This window comes from Microcaecilia unicolor, chromosome 7 (genome assembly GCF_901765095.1).
Source record: "Microcaecilia unicolor chromosome 7, aMicUni1.1, whole genome shotgun sequence".
In the NCBI taxonomy this organism is placed as follows: domain Eukaryota; kingdom Metazoa; phylum Chordata; class Amphibia; order Gymnophiona; family Siphonopidae; genus Microcaecilia; species Microcaecilia unicolor.
In genome coordinates this window covers 239,655,909-239,676,264 of record NC_044037.1, presented here as the reverse complement: position 1 = coordinate 239,676,264, position 20,356 = coordinate 239,655,909, and the positions used below count along the sequence as shown (strand labels likewise).

General features: G+C 45.9%; 1 protein-coding gene across 2 annotated transcripts in view; it reads right to left on the bottom strand.

Moving 5' to 3' along the window:
• The window catches only part of FAP (fibroblast activation protein alpha), a 185,783-nt gene that overhangs the window by 21,882 nt on the left and 143,545 nt on the right, over positions 1-20,356 (bottom strand). For both annotated transcript variants that reach the window (XM_030209580.1, XM_030209581.1), the window contains one exon: positions 8,803-8,902. In XM_030209580.1, coding sequence (XP_030065440.1) covers positions 8,803-8,902 — 100 coding nt within the window. The remainder of the gene's footprint in view (positions 1-8,802; positions 8,903-20,356) is intronic.

Genomic DNA, 20,356 nt, shown 5'->3' with positions numbered 1-20,356 from the left:
TGAGAGTTAATGCGGGACCACTTTCCGCCTCCAATTAAGGAGGCGCTAAGAGGTAAATTTATAAATAGTGCTAAAATCTACATGCTGAAAAGATCATTGCTCAGCCGGTATTCTATAAGGGCACCCAACCTTTATAGAATACTGGCATAGCACGCAGATCCTACCTAACTTTAAGCACTGGACTTACATCTGATAGAAACAGCACCCAAGTCAGGTACACACCGGCCAAATTCTGTAACTTGGCGCCATTTACACCAACTAAAACCTGGTGTAAATGCCCACATCTTATTTAGGTGTGGATCAAGCATATTCTACTACTACTACTACTTATCATTTCTAAAGCGCTACTAGATGTACGCAGCGCTGTACACTTGAACATGATGAGACAGTCCCTGCTCGACAGAGCTTACAATCTAATTAGGACAGACAAACAGGACAAACAAGAGATAAGGGAATATTAAAGTGAGGATGATAAAATAGCATGTAACAGTCTGCATAATTTTCAGGAACACCAATGACCCGCCCATGACCACACCTTCTTTTGTCATCCATGCATTAGAATTTACATACACCACTTTACAGAATATGCTTAGAAAGTTGCGCATGTAAATTCTAATTAGTGCAAATTAGTGTCAACAATTGCTTGTGTGCGGCCAATTATAGGCACTGATTAAGTTGTTAAAAAATGTAAGTTGCACACACAAATCGGCTACATGTACCTTTTTGCACATGCAACTTTAATCGCTATTTATAGAATTCAAAGTTAGGTGCCAAGAAGATCCATGCTAAACTAGTTGTCCCGTTCCGGGCCCTTACCTGTGCTCCCGCTGGGGGGAGCGATGGTCATCGGGGCTCGCGGGGTTCTGGGCAGCGGAGACGCGGCGCCGACGGAGCCAGCGCGGCCGCGGCTCGGGCCGAGGCCGGCGACCCGCTGGAACAAGCGCCGGCCTCAAAGAAGGGAGCACGCCGGCCAAGATGGCGGCGCCGGCGTCATCGTCTTCCTGGGCCGGAGCGGACCAACGAGGAAGCTCCGCCTACTCGCGCTGGATTGGCGCTTTAATGTTGAGACTCCGCCCGCAAGGCAGGCTGGCCAATCCAGGCGTTCCTTGCCTGCCAGGACCGGGGGGATTGGCTCCTCTCCCGGTGAAGGGATGGTTGGCGGGGGATTTAAACAACGAAACGGAAGAGGTCCAGTGCTCCCGTTTCGTTCATTCAGAAGCCGACACAGAGGACCCCGGAGTGTTCCCACCTCCTGCGGAGACTGTGTTCCTCTTCAGCTAGCCGTCCTGCTAGCCTTCCTGTGGAGACTGTGTTCCTCTTCAGCTAGCCGTCCTGCTAGCCTTCCTGCGGAGACTGTGTTCCTCTTCAGCCTAGCCGTCCTGCTAGCCTTCCTGCGGAGACTGTGTTCCTCTTCAGCTAGCCGTCCTGCTAGCCTTCCTGCGGAGACTGTGTTCCTCTTCAGCCTAGCCGTCCTGCTAGCCTTCCTGCGGAGACTGTGTTCCTCTTCAGCTAGCCGTCCTGCTAGCCTTCCTGCGGAGACTGTGTTCCTCTTCAGCCTAGCCGTCCTGCTAGCCTTCCTGCGGAGACTGTGTTCCTCTTCAGCCTAGCCGTCCTGCTAGCCTTCCTGCGGAGACTGTGTTCCTCTTCAGCTAGCCGTCCTGCTAGCCCTCCTGCGGAGACTGTGTCCCTCCTCAGCTAGCCGTCCTGCTAGCCTTTCTCCAGAAGTCGTAATCCCGGCTAGCCGTCCTGCTAGCCTTTCTTTAGAGACTGTAATTTCGCTAGCGGTCTGCTAGTCCATTTCCAGAGACTGTGCTACTTGCTGGCCGCCCTTGCCAGTCGTGCTTCTAAGACTGCATTCTGACTACCAGCCGGGTCAGCCGTCACCCCGCGGTTCCAGCAGTCCTGCTGACCGCCCGCAGCTGGGGGCTCAACCCTCGGTGAACGGCGGTCGCCGCGGGTGAAGATTCGGGGTGCTCGGCTGTCCTCTTAGGCCTTGCGGGCCTTAGGGAATCTAAGGGCTCACCATTAGAACGAGACAGGAAACGGAAGCCATGAGCTCGCCGACGCAACCTGACCTACGGGACCTGGCCAAGGTACTTCAGCAGCAGCAGGAGCAGCTGAACGCCCTGTCTGGGGCGCTCCAGAATGTGTGTTCTCAACTTTCTACACTTCAGGTACAGAACCAGGCCGCTGCGGTCCAGGGGGCCGCAGCAGCTCCCCGGTTGGGAGGGTTCCGCACGGGACCTCGGTTCCCTGAACCAGCACGTTATGATGGGACTCCCGGAGGTTGTCGGGGGTTCCTCAACCAATGCAACCTGGCCTTCCGGATGCAACCAGAGGCATTTGCTTCGGACCAAAGTAAAGTGGGCTACATTATGGGCCTTTGTGAAGGGAAAGCCCAGGCGTGGGTGGCTCCCCTAAATGAACAACAGGACCCCATCTTGGATGACTACAGTGAATTTCAGCGCCAGTTCCGGATGGTGTTCGACCTTCCTGGCAGACCATCCTCCGTAGCGTCGGAACTGCTGCGGATCCATCAGGGAGAGGGGACGGTGGCCAATTATGCCATTCGGTTTCGGACCCTAGCCACGGAGCTGCGTTGGAATCCGGAGTCCTTGATGGCCATCTTTATGGAAGGCTTACAAGAGCGGATCAAGGACGAACTGGCTGGACGGGAAGTTCCCGGACAGTTGGATGCCCTGATTTCGCTCTGTATACGAGTCGACACCCGGTTCCAGGAGCGGGCTAGAGCCCGGGCGGAGCGACAGAAGTGGGCGCGGGGAACATCCCGGATGGGCAAAGGGCCGTCCCCTCGCCATGGGAACTGGGACTCCAAGGAGGATGGGGAGGAGCCGATGGTAATGGGCCGCCAACGGCTGGCTCCCTCAGACAGAAAGAAACGCTTGTCCAATGGACTGTGCCTCTATTGTGGTGAGGCTGGACATTTCATCCGGACATGCCCCGTCCGGCCGGGAAACGCTTCCCCCAAGGCACCCTGAGGGGAGGGTTCTTGGGGCACTCTGCTCCCCTACCGGACTCCTTGATAACACTGCCAGTAATGTTATGGTGGCAAGAGGCCACGGTCCAGACCCGGGCCCTGGTGGACTCTGGTTCCGGGGGTAACTTCATCGGGCTCGAACTGCTGCAGCAAATGGGCTGGCCTACGCTTCCGCGCAGGCCGACGCTGCAAATAACCACCATCCAAGGAACTACTCTACCCCAACCGGTCACGGAGATCACCCCCGTGTTGGAATTGCAGGTGGGGGCGAATCACCGGGAGGAAGTCCAATTCCTGGTACTATCCCGGACCATTCACCCAGTGGTCCTAGGACTGCCGTGGCTGCGGTGTCACAGTCCGGTTATCGACTGGACCGGGGGAAGTATCCAGGCTTGGGGTTGCTCCTGTCAGGAAAGTTGTTGTAAGACCCGGACTGGCAGCTGCCCGGCATTAAATATAGGGCCCGGTGGGGGACGGGTAGAGCTGGACTCTCTACCAATGGATTATAGAGACTTCGCAGATGTGTTTAATTCAAAGGAAGCGGAGGTGCTACCGCCGCATCGGTCTTTCGACTGTGCCATTAATTTAAAGGCGGATACCATGCCACCTCGGGGCTGACTGTATACCCTGTCCCGAGGAGAGTCCAAGGTAATGCAAGAATACATCCAGGAGAACCTGCGGAAAGGGTTCATCCGGGCCTCCACGTCCCCAGCGGGGGCGGGATTCTTTTTTGTCACCAAGAAGGATGGATCCTTGAGGCCCTGTATTGACTATAGAGGGTTAAATGCCATCACAGTGAAGGATCATTTCCCTCTGCCGCTCATTCCCGAGCTCTTTGACAGGCTACAAGGAGCACAGATGTTTACTAAGCTGGATTTGCGGGGAGCCTACAATTTAGTTCGAATCCGGTCTGGGGACGAATGGAAGATGGCTTTCAACACCCACGAGGGACATTTCGAATACCGGGTGATGCCATTCGGCCTATGTAATGCCCCTGCGGTGTTTCAGCGACTTATCAACTATGTGCTCGAGGATTTGCTGAACTCCACGGTAATTGTATACCTGGATGACATCCTGGTTTATTCCAAAGACCCCGCTGAGCATACGGGCCACGTCCGTGCAGTGCTGCACCGGTTACGACAAGCCCGTCTATTCGCTAAACTCAGTAAGTGCGCCTTTCATCAGCGATCAATACCCTTTTTAGGACATATTTTGTTACCCGGGGGCTTACAGATGGAGCCGGACAAACTCCGGGCGATTCGAGAGTGGCCACAACCGCTGGGACTAAAGGCACTGCAACGTTTCCTGGGGTTCGCGAACTATTATCGCCAATTTATTCCTCAGTATTCCCAACTGACAGCTCCGCTGACGGCGCTCACCCGAAAGAACGCGAGGGTCCGAGATTGGCCGCCAGAGGCGCAAGCGGCTTTTCGTCAGGTAAAGGAGGCGTTCAATTCAGCGTCCATCCTGTTGGCGCCGGATCCCGAGAAACCTTTTATTGTAGAAGTGGACGCGTCCGCCCTGGGGGCTGGGGCAGTCATTTCGCAAGTCAACCCCGAAGGCCGACGTCAACCTTGCTCATTCTTCTCACGTAAGTTCTCCCCTGCAGAACGGAATTATACGGTAGGGGATAGAGAACTCTTGGCCTTGAAATTAGCCCTGCAGGAGTGGAGGCACCTGCTGGAGGGAGCGGAGCACCGATTTACGGTAATCACTGACCACAAGAACCTCCTGTATCTTCAAGAGGCCCAGCGGTTAAATCCCCGACAGGCCCGATGGTCATTATTCTTTGCCCGGTTTCACTTTCAGTTAGTATTCCGGGCGGCTTCTCAGAATACCCCGGCGGACTCGCTCTCTCGAGTATTTGAAGTTCCTGAGGAAACCACGGAGATCCACCCCATGTTAGACCCAACATGTCTCAGTGCGGCTACAGGAGAGGTTGCACTGACTAAGGAGTTAGTGCCGGCCGCCGACCGAGACAGAGTAATGCAATGGGGTCACTCATCTAGATGGGCCGGGCATTTCGGGTATCAGAAGACCCTCCGGTTCATTGCGAGACAGTATCACTGGCCACGGATGAGGCAAGATATTCTCCAATTTGTCACTTCGTGTCCTGTGTGTGCACGGACTAAGCCACTAGTTGGGGCCCCCGTGGGGGACCTACAACCACTGCCGGTACCGACCGCTCCTTGGACGGAATTATCCATGGATTTCATCACTGACCTTCCCCGCTCCCAGGGTCACACCGTGATTTGGGTCGTGGTAGACCGTTTCTCTAAAATGGCTCATTTTATTCCATTACCGAGCCTTCCATCGGCGGCCTCTCTAGCACAATCCTTCATTCAGCACATTTTTCGGTTACATGGGCTGCCCAGTCGGATTGTCAGTGACCGAGGACCTCAATTCACCTCACGCTTCTGGAGAGCCTTGTGTACGGCTTTGGGGGTAGAGACTCACTTTTCATCCGCCTACCACCCGCAAACCAACGGCATGGTTGAGAGGATTAACCAAACATTGAAAGGATTCTTGCGGGCATTTATCAACAAACGTCAAGATAACTGGGCCTCTCTACTTCCATGGGCTGAGGTTGCCTATAACCAAAGTGACCATTCATCCTCAGGACATTCTCCGTTCTTCTTGGTATACGGGCGACATCCTAGGCTTCCAGGGCCGTTCCCTTCTCCAGCGTTAACCCCCGGGGGGGACCAAACCCTAGCGGAGCTGCAGAAGGTTTGGGAAATGGCTCGGGAACAACTACAGAAAACCGCTGCCAAGGATAAAGTCTTTGCCGATCGCCACCGGCGACCCGCCCCAGTGCTCCAGCCGGGGCAGAAGGTATGGCTAAGTACAAAGTACCTGAGACTCCGGGTGCCCTCCCAGAGGCTGGGACCTCGGTACATTGGACCTTATGCTATCCAGGAACGAATTGGAACCGTAACATATCGGTTGCAGCTCCCGAGGACCCTACGCGTGCACAACGCCTTCCACATCTCTTTACTGAAGAGGTTTCGTGGGTCCCGATGGCACCCTCACCAATCCGAGGATGAAGCTCTCGAGGTTAACCCAGATCCGGAGTATGAAGTAGAGGAGGTGCTGGATTCTAAGAAGCGACGGGGAAGGCTGTATTACTTATTATCTTGGAAGTATTTTGGTCCCGAAGATAACTCCTTGGTCAAGGCCTTCCACGCCCGATATCCTTCCAAACCCGGGCCCAGGGAGAAGGGGGCATCCGGGGAGGATACTGTCCCATTCCGGGCCCTTACCTGTGCTCCCGCTGGGGGGAGCAATGGTCATCGGGGCTCGCGGGGTTCCGGGCAGCGGAGACGCGGCGCCGACGGAGCCAGCGCGGCCGCGGCTCGGGCCGAGGCCGGCGACCCGCTGGAACAAGCGCCGGCCTCAAAGAAGGGAGCACGCCGGCCAAGATGGCGGCGCCGGCGTCATCGTCTTCCTGGGCCGGAGCGGACCAACGAGGAAGCTTCGCCTACTCGCGCTGGATTGGCGCTTTAATGTTGAGACTCCGCCCGCAAGGCAGGCTGGCCAATCCAGGCGTTCCTTGCCTGCCAGGACCGGGGGGATTGGCTCCTCCCCCGGTGAAGGGATGGTTGGCGGGGGATTTAAACAACGAAACGGAAGAGGTCCAGTGCTTCCGTTTCGTTCATTCAGAAGCCGACACAGAGGACCCCGGAGTGTTCCCACCTCCTGCGGAGACTGTGTTCCTCTTCAGCTAGCCATCCTGCTAGCCTTCCTGCGGAGACTGTGTTCCTCTTCAGCTAGCCGTCCTGCTAGCCTTCCTGCGGAGACTGTGTTCCTCTTCAGCTAGCCGTCCTGCTAGCCTTCCTGCGGAGACTGTGTTCCTCTTCAGCCTAGCCGTCCTGCTAGCCTTCCTGCGGAGACTGTGTTCCTCTTCAGCTAGCCGTCCTGCTAGCCTTCCTGCGGAGACTGTGTTCCTCTTCAGCCTAGCCGTCCTGCTAGCCTTCCTGCGGAGACTGTGTTCCTCTTCAGCTAGCCGTCCTGCTAGCCTTCCTGCGGAGACTGTGTTCCTCTTCAGCTAGCCGTCCTGCTAGCCTTCCTGCGGAGACTGTGTTCCTCTTCAGCTAGCCGTCCTGCTAGCCCTCCTGCGGAGACTGTGTCCCTCCTCAGCTAGCCGTCCTGCTAGCCTTTCTCCAGAAGTCGTAATCCCGGCTAGCCGTCCTGCTAGCCTTTCTTTAGAGACTGTAATCTCGCTAGCGGTCTGCTAGTCCATTTCCAGAGACTGTGCTACTTGCTGGCCGCCCTTGCCAGTCGTGCTTCTAAGACTGCATTCTGACTACCAGCCGGGTCAGCCGTCACCCTGCGGTTCCAGCAGTCCTGCTGACCGCCCGCAGCTGGGGGCTCAACCCTCGGTGAACGGCGGTCGCCGCGGGTGAAGATTCGGGGTGCTCGGCTGTCCTCTTAGGCCTTGCGGGCCTTAGGGAATCTAAGGGCTCACCATTAGAACGAGACACTAGTATTCTGCAAAGGTTACTCTGCACAGAGCATCCTTTGCAGCATACTAGGTTACCACAGATCTTGTGTGTATTTCTGGGCACCAGCACTTGTGCCTGCTGAAACCTGGTGTAAATGTTGGCATGCAACTAAAAGCAGTTGGGCACGTAAATGGCACTATAACATCACCCTTAAATTCCAGCAACAACCCTACCATCCATGCGCCTTCTATGGCCATGCCCACTTTTGAGTTGTGCGTCATAAAATTTAGGTGCACATGTTATAGAATAGGGCACGGGCCAGATCTACAAATAACTCCAAATGAGCGCCAATTAACACCAATAATTATTGATTGTTAATCGGTCATTAACTAATTAATTTGCATGCTGATCTAGGATCTGTGCCCAAATTTGCATGCCTAACTATGGGTGACCTAGATAGAATTTGGGTATAAATGTGCACTAAATATCTCTCCCTATGCCAACCTACAAAAACTGTTCCCCTGATATGTAAGCACAGCAGTCCGCATTGACTTCAAGTGCTGACTGCAGTGTTAAAACTTATACCTGGATATTCAGTACCAGGTCAGACGCGGATACCGGTATTGAATATCCAGATATAAAGTGGCCATGGAAGTTATCTAGGTCTCCCCAATATTCAGCACTACCCAGACAGTGCCAAGGTGATCAGATATGATTTTCAGCGGCATTATCTGGGTAATGCTGCTGAAAATTACTGAGTGGGCCCAGATAACCAGCTTTCAGTGTCAAGTCCCTCTCATCTGAGTAATGTTGATCCCAAAGATTACAGAATTTGGAATCAAACAGCTGTTGGTTTGCAAGCAAGAATACACTGTCATAGCCAGAGACCCGATTTAAGTTACAGAATTTATTGCATTTTTTCCTTCCAAATTATTTTAGGAAGAGTAATCTTCAAAGTGAGCTCCAGAGATAAAAATTGGCTACAAATCAGTAAAAGAATGTACAAAGAGCAACAATGCATACTTTCACATGCATTGGGAGGAGGTGTTTCCAGGAGCATGCGCTGAAATAACACATCTACTTTTATATTTTTGAAAGTACTTGTGTTTTTATTTGAAAAAAAAAGGATGGAAGGCACTTTCTCTTTGGAAATTTTAAAAGAGAAAGTGAGCATGTGCTTTTAATTTAAGAATTTGTACTACATTCCTACTTTCAAAGTACCTGAATACTTTGCAGTAATGTGAGTAGTTTGAACTTTGTCCCTAACTGTAGATACTTGATTTGTTCTCCTCTGGACTTGATTTATAGAGCAATAACATATTGTTTCATTTCATGCTAATTTTATTAATATTTTCATACCATAGTACTCCCAACTTGCAACCGGAGCAACTGCCATTCCACATTTGAATAGTCGAGTTCCAGATCCAAGAACCATTGACGTGACATAACCACCATAAGACTAAAAAAAAAATAAAATTAAAAGTTAATGTTTTACATGTGTATACGATATATATATGGAAATCCTAGTAAAGAACATGTGGAAATCCTGATTAGGGCTTCTAAAATAAGAGCTTACATCTAGCATGTTCTGCATTGTCCTCCAGATTTTATGTAGTGTGAGTTAAGTTGCGCGCACAATTCAGGTCGTATTCTTTATTGTGCACGCAACTTAATTATCTTAACAAGCTAATTAGTTTGATGTCTTCCCGTACTTACCTCAATCTACACCTCCCCAACTGCAAAGGTATTAAGTACAAATCGTTCCACGCATCCAATTTTTCTTTTTAGGTAGCCAGCTTTGGAATGTTCTACCAAGATCTATCCGTACCATTAACGGCCTTCTGCCCTTCAGAAAAGCACTGAAGACCCATCTCTTCAAGATAGCCTACCCTAACAATCCAACCTAACCAAAACTTGCCTATACGATTCTTATTGACAATAGTTATATTCTGACCATGTTCCCCAATATCCTTTCTACTACCCCATATCCATTCCTTTCCATCTTTCTACGCCTACCTCCCAACTCTCTTTTCCTTCTGAACCCAATTCCTCCTATGTTTAACTTACTTTCCTTTAACCCCATTAGTTTTGCGTTTACCACAAACTGTATATTCTTCTTACGACTTTGTAATTATTTATATTGTTACTATGTAAGCCGCATTGAGCCTGTCATGTGTGGGAAAGTGTGGGGTACAAATGTAATAAATAAATAAATCAGTGCCGACAATTGCCAATTAACAGGCAATTATTGAAACTAATTGGCTTTAATTAAAATTTACATGCACAACTTGCTAAGGATATTCTATAACGTGATGCATGTAAATTCTAATGTGTGCTGCCAACAAGGGGGCATATAGCTATGGGAATGAAATGGGTAGATAATGGACATTACTAAAAATTATGCACGCTGTTATAGAATACACCCACTCCAGGCCTAATTTAATTGTCATCATTTACACCAAGTTTTACTTGGCGTAAATTCCCATGACTAGATTTAGTCGCATGGACAGGCCCTAGTTGTATTCTATAAACTGTGCCTAAAGGTAGGCGCGGTTTATAGAATATGCCTAGGCGTATTATTTTCGGCAATGATTTTTACAGTGCCATAAAATCTAGGCCTGTATATCTAGAGATCATCAATAGCAAACTACAAATAGAGTAGTTCATTATAATTCTGAAAATTATGTTTTTCCAGCGTCTTATACTTATCAAAACTGTTATCCTGAACTACAATGGTTATACATAGAGAAAGAGATTGATCTGTCATCTAATAAAAAAATAGAGAGAGAGAGAGAGAGACAGATATACTCAATGATATTCAGCCAGCAGCAGCCAGCGTTTTTAAAAACCTGAATATTTTAAGCTTGAATTAGGTTCTGATACCAGGTACTGGCACTGAATATCTGAGTTCTGGCCAGCCTCCAACTGTGTAGTGAATGCCTAAGGACAGTCACAATATTCAGCCTGCTACCTGATGAGCTAACTAGGCAGCAGACTGAATATCAGGTTACATTCAGAGTTTCCCCTCCCCCTCCCCCAAGAGCTGGTTCCCTCTCCCCAACCCCCCTCAGATCCCCCCTAAGAGCATCCCCTCTTTCGAAGACTCTCCTCACCTACTTGTAGAATCCTCCCACCCCAGCCTTCCTAATGGTCCCTGATGGTCTAAGGGCGAATCACTCCTGCCCATGCTGGTTCTGGTCTCAAAATGGCAGCTGTGACCTCTAGCCTTGATCTTGCAGTACAATTTATGGTGACCATTTTAAGGCTGGAGCTAATATGGGTAGGAGCAATCACTGATTTAGTTAAATTGATAAGGAGAGATACAGTTTTGCATTTCTATATTATTTAGTGAAATGAATATCAAAATTTGGTTTTCCTTTCATTTTCTCTCACATTTCACTCTTGATGCCAGTGGTGGATTGGATGTATATGTTGGTATAGATAATTTGCCTCTTGATTTTATTTGCTTCTTTTTTTGCTAATACCAATGTATATTTCTGTGCAAGTATGTTGCTTGATTGTTCTAATGATGACTTAATAAATTTAAAATCATAAAGAACAATAAAAGCCATTATCAGAATCATTAACTTAATTCTGTAGGCCACTGGTAACCAATGATGGCCAACTAAGAGGAGGGATATAATCAAATTTGTGAGTCCCACATATGAGTTTCAGGGAAGTAAAAACAGGAAGCTGATAGATGGACATAGAGTTCTGAGAAAGCAGAGATTGTTAAGGGGTGTTCATCCTCTACTCCATTCTTTACATCTGCAAGATGATTTCTCTATCAGTCCTCCAACCCTTCCCCACTCCCTATTTGGAGGGCAATTCTAAAAAGGGGCACCTAGATATAGTTTCTCATGTGCTGAGGCCACCTTTTAATACACAAGTTTTTGTATATTGGGAAAGGGAAATGGGACTTGATATACTGCCTTTCTGGGTTTTTTGCAACTACATTCAAAGTGGTTTACATATATTCAGGTACTTATTTTGTACCAGGGGCAATGGAGGGTTAAGTGACTTGCCCAGAGCCACAAGGAGCTGCAGTGGGAATTGAACTCAGTTCCCCAGGATCAAAGTCCACTGCACTAACCACTAGGCTACATTGGCAGTAATGGCCATGTGCTATTTTTTTCATTAGCGCGTGGCCATTAGTACATGAGCCCTTAACTACATCTATTTTCTAGGCAGTATGGGAGTTTCATGGGCGTTCCAATATTTATGCACCATGTTATAGAATATGGCCCTCTGCACGTAAATCTATGCGCCGGGATTTATGCCATGTTTTCATTGGTGTAAATGGAGGTGTACAGATTTAGGTGCTAGGGTGTCACTCAAACATATTCTATATACTGTGCCTAAATCTAGGTGCTGCTTATAGAATAAGCTTAGGCGGAAATGTTTTCCACGTGGATTTTCTAGGCACCATATACAGAATCTCCCATATGCATAAATGCCCTACTCATTGAGCTTTATATCTAATTTTCCTGAAGCCAGAAATGTTATGCACCTAAACTCTCCATGCATGCACACATAAAAAAGACAGAGGGACATCATTATCAGAGGTATAAAATGTTTCTACAGTTCTTCATTGTGAAACATGTCTAATAAGAAAATCAGACAGAACCAGATGGAGAGGAAGTCAGCAGAGACGTACATATGTTTTTTTATGGATTTAAAAAGCTTATGAAAAAATTTACAAACTTTGGTAAGCAACGATTACTGACAAAAATAGGCTTTTTTTTTCCTATGATGTCATTAACATGGCACTGGGCTCCTCACTGATTTGCCACAGGAATGTGACAGATGTAGAGGAGAAGGAGGTCAGATGCAACAGGAAGTCTGCTTTCGATTATCATCTCCTTTCCATATTTCACATGCTGAGTATATGGGAAAATAATAGATTGGAAGCTGTATGCTGCATCATTTGAAACTGGGTAAAATGTTGTTTTTAGGAACAAGGGAATCAACTCTCTAGCACAATGTTTTCCTGTCCAAATCCCCCTTGAAGTGGAATCACGATATTTTGATTCAAGGGAGTATGGATAGCATGCTTTGTTCAAAGCAAATGTATCATTAACACTTATATATGCAATTTTGTCTAGTTTCATGAAATACAACTTGTGTCTGTTGCTCACTGCCTGTTTCTCATCAGGATCAGCCTTTGCAATTGTGGAGCCCAGTATGAACCAGTTTGTTGCCCCCCCTCAGGATTTAATATTGCAAATGAGATGTCCAAGATGTATTTAAGGCTAGTCCTGTGAGGAGGTGAAGCCAAAAGGCAGTAAAATAGTGCTTACCCTCTGAGAAACACAAAAGCAAAGGGTGAGTGGGATTGAGAGGGAAATATGTTTTGTGTATGTTTTACTGTAACCTGCCTAGGACTAGGTGGGGTAGAAATGTTTTAAATACATTGCCAGTGGTGTGGTGACAAGAGCATAGAGCATCAATGCTGAGAAGCACAATTACCAAGAGGGAGGGGGAGGAGGAGAGAGATGGAGAGGGCGAAGAAGATGGAAAGGGAGAAGGTGCTTTAACTTTTGTTCAGCCTCCAGTTGCAAAACTGACTCGGTTAAACACAGAACCCCTAGGAGCATGGGGCCCTGTGTGGCTATCCCTGTTGTCCTTGCTTAAGGCTAGCCCTGTTTCCCTTGAAATAACAATGCTCATTAGGCATTCTGGCAAAAGTAACATATTCTGAAATTAGCAAAATGAGATTTGTGGATGATTAAGGTAATAGAATCCATATTGATCTGAAACATTATTTCTAGAAAATGTTGTAATTTCATACAGCTACATAAAGTAATCTGGGTAAACATGGCCATTTTTGTTGCTCTTTGGCTAGTATTTGTAGTGCTAAAAAAATAGTATGATTAACTAGGCATAAATGTGGAACGAACAAGTCATTATGTTGTGACACTTGTCATGAAGTGTTCCAAAGAGTAAAGAATGGGATTCAGTGTTCCATTCTATGCAATTGTTCAGAGGGATTGACTAGCAGGGGCGTCTCATATCTCTGTCAGTGGGTGTGGCATGGTAGTGAGAAAAAGACTGATGCTGTAGTTCACTCTTACCAGAGAGAGAGAGCCTACTGCAAAATTTATTCAGAGTATTGTTGCAGCCATTTTCATTCCACATAATGCCTTGCAGAAGTCATGTTCATCAACAAGATGTGGTTATTTTAGAAGGCTTATGTATGATTTGCATGTGTAAATACTGGTATTTACAGGTGTATATTGCTTACACATGTACAACCCAATTTTAGAAAGCAAATATCTACATGTGGAAATCCACAGTATACAGAGATTTCAAGGAGGAGTATTTTGAGCATGATATGGGTAGGCCTTGTGGAGGACTAAACTCTATATGTGTATTCCCTCTGTCACAGAGGGAATCCATGGTGCATGTGGGAAAATTCGCACATCCGGATTCATATCTGATCCTTCACATGTAGAAGTTTTTCAAACGTGCCCTTCTCGGTCAGCCCTTGACTGAAGGAATTAAGGAAGGTATCTATCTTAATCCCCCATTCTTTATTTCCCCTTCTGAATTAAAAATACATGATGATTGCAGCCTTGTGTCTAATTAGAAGTGGTCACACATGTAGGGTTGTGAAGTGGCTGGTATACATGTGTACATGCTGATACATACATGTGTAAGTCGGTATTTCACAACTTACATATGTAAGTTGGCAATTTTATGTCATTAATGTTTGAAAAGAGGAGGAGGAGATCAAAGCACCAAGGGAAGAAGTATAGATGGAGAAAAGAAACGGTCTCAAGACAGAGGTATACCAACTGATAGAGGGATAGAAGTTGAGGAGGATTCACCAGAGCATACACTAAAAGTATGATGGGATAGATAAGAAGAAAACCAGGAAAGAACAGAACCCCGAAATCCAAGTGAGGACAGTGTATCAAGGAGAAGGCGGTGATCAACAGTGTCAAAAGCAGCAGATAGATCGAGAAGGATGAGAATAGAATATACACCTTTGGATCTGGCCAAGAAGAGGTCATTGGAGACTTTAGCAATGGCTGTTTCAGTTAAATATAGAGGGTAAAATCCAGATTAGAGTGGATCAAGAATAGCTTGAGATGAAAGAAAGTCATGACAACTGCGGTGAACAGCACGTTCATGTATCTTGGATAGGAAAGTAAGGAGGGAGATGAGGCGATAGTTGGACAGGTAGGATCTAATGAAGGTTTTTTGAGGAGTGATATAGCTACGGCATGTTTGAGGATATCAGGAACAATTGTAGTGGAAAGTGAAAGATTGAGGATATGACAGATAGAAAGGATGATAGTAGGAGAGATAGTGCTGAGTAGATGGATAGGAATAGGATCAGAGGAACAGGTAAGCAGTTTAGAGGAGTGAAGAAAATGTACAGTTTCCTCTTCAGTGATTACAGAAAAAGGAGTCAGGGGTTGAAGGAGGGTTGACAGAATGAAATGGAGGAAGGAGAGGTGGAGGTGACTTGGTTGAGAACTCAAGATTAATCTTGTGAACCTTATCATGAAAGTACTCAGTCATAGTCTGGGGAGAGATTGAAGGGGAGTTGGAGGTGAAGGCACTTTGAGGAGACATGTATAAAAGACAACAGATAGACACCAATGTAGATGCTGAATCACTCATATTTGTTGAAACATCATAAGGTGTTCCCCCTTTCTTGGATTAATAATGTTGCTTGCACTTTTATTTCATGGAAACTTGTTTTCCCTAATTCTATAAAATTGTGTGTCCAACTTTGCAACTAGCATGCAATTGCACTTGCAAGTTGTCAGACAAATTTAATTAATTTCTTTGATTGGGTGACCAGTGAGTTGGATCAAAGGAAAGCGCTAGATGTGGCGTATTTAGATCTTAGCTAAATAGTAGTAGTAGTAGTAGTAGTAGTAGTTAGCAAAGCCTTTGACATGGTTCTGCATATGGACCATAGAGTGATTAACTAGGTTAAGAACTGGTTAAGTGGAAGGCAACAGAGGATAGTGGTAAATGGAGCTCATTTTGAGGAAAAGGATGTCGCCTGTGGTGTGCCACAAGGTTCACTTCTTGGGCCGGTTCTTTTTAACATTTTTTTTGCGATATTGCTGAAGGGCTATCTGGTAGGCCTCCTCGCAGATGATACCAAAATGTGCAATAGCGTAGACACCCCTGATGATGTGGATAATATGAGGAAGAACTTATCGAAGCTAGAGGAATGATCTGAAATTTAGCAGTTTAGATTTAATGCAAAATAATGCAGGGTCATGCATTTGGCCAGCACAAACCCAAGGGAATGATACAGTTTTGGAGGTGAAGAACTTTTGTACACGAAAGAGGAGTGGGATTTGGGTGTGATTGCATGTGATAGTCTTAAGGTGGCCATACAAATAGAAAAGGCGATGGCGAAAGCTAGGATGCATGGGTGCATAGGGAGTGGAATGGCCAGTAGGAAAAAGGAGGTGATGATGCCACTGTATAAGACTCTGGTGAGACCTCATTTAGAATATTGTATACAATTCTGGAAATCGCACCTGCAAAACAATATAAACAGGATGGAGTCAGTCCAGAGGGTGGCTACTAAAATGGTCAGTGGTCTTCATCATAAAGCATATGAGGACAGACTTAAAGATCTCAATATGTATACTTTCGAAGAAAGGAAGCCACATGGTAGCAGAACACAAGATTCCAATGGAACAAGTGCAAGACACAAAAAGTGGGAAATCGAAGAAGGCTCAAACCAGGGGACTTAAGAACAAACAATACTTTAATTCATATAACTTAAACAAGTTGCATAAAAATACTTCTCATGTTGCTGTTATATAAATGACTCGATACAGCACCATGTTTTGACACTACGTGCCTGCCTCAGAAGTCTACAAAATAAAAGAAACCCAAAATGGGAAATGATCAGTGTGAAACCCAATTCAAACATAAATGGTACAACTTACTTTAGCAACACAATATAATGTAATTCAAAAGCAATAATGGATAAACAAAAGTAACTATGTATACCTTGAGACTTTGAAACAAATAAAACAGAATGCTAAAAACATTAAAATCATATAAATATAAAACAAAAGGTGAAACAAGATAGACTCAGAAGTAACCTGAAGAGGAGGGGGGGGCGTGTCAAGATGGCGGACTGAGCGTTTGTGCTGATCGATCGTGGTGAAGTTGTTGGAAACCTTTTTCTACGCTTACCTTTCTGCTGGAAATATGCCTCATACTAAAAGGAAGGGGATAGTGAAATGCCAGACGCCAGTGGCACGAACTTCCTCCCCGTCCCAACAAACACTAGATCGATTTGCAATGCTTATTCCCATTGCAAAGACGAGCGAATCCGATTTGAGGGCCATAGGAGGAACTACGGCCCTTTCGGAGTTAGAAACATTTCTTTCGCCGCCAGATAATCGACCTCCGTGTCCCGCGCTCATAGGGCAGAGTGAGGAGGTTCAGGCCAGTACAGAAGTCGTCAAAGGCCAAACCTCGGATGGCGTTAACCCTGCCTGGAGCACTGAGGAAACAACTTTGGAGGAATCTCCTCCCGCGGAGATTACCCTACAGGCGATATGGAAGGCACTTCAGGGCTTGAATCAGACTGTATTAAAATCTGCTCGGGATACCTCTCAGCTAGTGAGTAAAATTGATTCATTGACTTCTTCCTTAGAAAAGACTAAGCAGGAGACAGCCCTTCAAATTGAACAGTTTCAGCAAGAAGTAAAATCATTAAAAACAGTGACTGAATCTCTGATAACAGATAAAATGACTATACATTGAAAAATAGAACAAATTGAAAATTTCAACAGAAGACTGAATTTAAGAATATTCAATTTTCCATGGATTAAAGAACTGAGTTCTACTGAACTATTCAAAAAATACCTACAAGAAATTCTGCTGTATCCGGATTCAGCTATTCCTCCTTTAAATAAAACTTATTATTTACCAATTCCACAGCAAACTGAGCCTGGTGATAGTGGTAATAAAATTGTTAATTCAAGGAATTTACCTTCTGATCAACAAAACCCACGGGATCTGTTGGATATATCGTTAATATTAGAAACATCTCTATCTGAAATAGAACAAAGTAGAACTCTTTTGGTTTCATTTGTTTTCGAACAGGATTTGAATTCAGTGCTGAAACTATATTTTAAGAATTCCTTGAAAACTTTTTGTGGTCAAAGAGTATGGGTATATCCCGATGTCTGTAAAACAACTCAAGATAGAAGGAAAAAATTCTTGCTGTATAGAGAGGAGACCCGAGCTTTGGGGGCAACATATTTGCTTGCATACCCATGTAAATGTCTGATTAAATATATGGGTATAAAATATAATTTGTTTTGAGCCAGAACATCTTAAAGCATTTTTGGAAATGAAAAAAGTAGCCATTAGACCTAAAGAGTAAGTGATGATGTCACCTGATTATTAAAGATATAAGGGAATATATTAAGGCCAGGCCATATACTTTGGTTTTTTTGTTTTTTTTTTCCTTATGATCTCCTATTATCTAAATCACTCCCCCCCTCCTCAATTTTAATTGTGGTCTAAAGAATTGTATAACTTGTTTTTCCTAATGGGTTCAGTAAATGCCCCCGTAATTTCGGAACTTATAACAAATGTTTTCGTTTTTTTTTTTTTTTTTTGTATACAAGTCATACAATGTGTTTCAATTGCATGTTAATCGTGTAAGAAATGATAAACCAATAAATAAATAAAATTTAGAAGTAACCTGAAGAAATACTTCTTCAGGGAAAGGGTAGTGAATTCGTGGAACAGCCTCCCGGTGGAAGTGGTGGAGACGAAAACGGTATCTGAATTCAAGAAAGCTTGGGAGAAGTACATAGGATCTCTAAGAGAGTGACAGAGAGAGTAGATGGAATGAATGGGCAGATTGAATAGGCCATATGGTTTTTATCTGCCTACATTTTTCTATGTTTAATAAAGACAGTTGCCAATGTTACTTAATTAGCTAACAAGCTGCTAATTGCCGTTAATGGCCAATTATTGACTAAAGTTGGTGTTAATTGACTCTAATTGCCAGTAATTACTAGTTACAAGCATAACTGCCCCAAGATGGTAGTCTATGTATTGTACACATAAATTCCAGAGAGCACAATTGCAAGGGAGAGTGAACCTGGGAGAGGCATGGGCACGTCAAGGGTGTGTCTGGCAGTTGCATGTGCAGGTTATAGAATACATGCAGTTACATTCCTAACTTAGACATGGGCATTTACATCAGCCATTTGGCTAGTGTAAGTGCTCACACCTAAAGTTAAGTGCATAAATGTGGATTTAAGCTAGGAATCTATAATAGCAGCTGCGCGCACAATTGCCATTATGGAGCCCGGGCTCAGCACAAAGCATCCTGGCTCCCAACTTTAGGTGACCTGTTGAGAACTATCCCCACTGTGTTTTGCTTGCTTTTTTAGGATGATTACTTTTTGACATTTTTACCATGAAAAGAGTCTCCCTCATGAATCTTTTTGCAAAACATGGACCTATGGAGACTGTGGCCTTAAGTAGTATATAAGAAAAGTTACTCTTTTGTTCTGTGTTTTGGTGGTAATTAAATGGCAGATATTTTTATGAAGAAGCTACTCTACATACGTTGAAAAAAAATTAAATCACTTTACTCAAAATGGCAAGAGAGAGGTTCTATAAAGGTGTCACGGTTGTGCCCATGTTTCGTGCTCTCCTTCTTCTCGCCACCTGGTGGCTGCAATGGACTGTCTGGTTACTGTCACCCGTTCCACATTTCAGCCCAGTCCGGTCCGGATCTTCCGGGCTGCCAGACTTGCTTGTTTTGTTTGAACCTGCACAGCTCCCATAGTTGCCTGGTGATTGCTGTAGCTGAGCCTCAGCTGCTGCTGGGCTTATTAGCCATTCTGAAATCTTTCTGCTTTGCCTTTGCATCGCCTAAGGCCCTGGTATGTTGGTGCTTGTGGCACTTCTGCCTAGTTTAGTTTCTTGTTCTAGTTCCCTGCCTGCATCTAGTTTAGTCTTTGTGTAGTTTAGCTTGTACTGTCCTAGACTTGATTCTGGTTTGTATTTCTGTGTCTAGTTATTGGTTCTCTGTTTGTCTTGTTTTCTGGCTGCCTGGCAGCTTTCAGTCCTATATCTGTTTGTGTGTCTTGTTTAGTGGCTGCGCTGGCAGCTTTTAGTCCTACTCTATTGTGTGTTCCTGTTGGTATCTTTCCCCTGCCCTGTCCTGCAAAGCCCTGCCGGCCGCCTGCACCCAGGGGCTCAACTCCTGGGAAAAAGCGGCTAAGCGCAGGTGAAGACTAGGGTTCCTGCTCTGCCTGTTGCAGCTTATTTGCCTCTGCTGCAACCCCAGTCCGGTGTTCCAGTCCTGTTCTGCCCTGTCATTGGATTGAGGGTGGTTCTGCCTGCCGCTGCCACTCCTCAGCAGTGGTTCAAGGGCTCACAAACCCAGGTTCCAGCTTTGAAAACGCGACAGTTACAGCCTTAAATGTGGGACCAACCCGTGCCCCACTCTCTTATTTTTTATACTGTAAGCAAGTTGCGTACTACAGTTATAGAATCCTGTTTAGCACTTATGGGGTCAATATTCAAAGCTTTTTAACCAGCCAGAAATGGCTCCTGCCAGTTAAATCGCCTGTTCAGGGCTAACCGCTAATTTTCAGTAGTACTTAACTGGTTAGTGTCGCCGAAAATATCTGGTTAGTGTCAAAAAGTGTGTGTGTGGGGGGGGAGGGGTGATGTTCCAGGGACAGAGTCAGCACTTAACCAGCCAGGTTAACTACATAAATAGAACCACATAAAACGCAGTCCTGTCTTTATGAAGTAACCCATAACCGGTTAAGTGCTGAATATTGCACTTAACCAGCAATGCGCTAGCCAGTTCTGGAAATCGGATATTCAATATCAGTGCCCACACATGGTCTAGGTTTAATTCTATTGCGGTCAGCAAAAC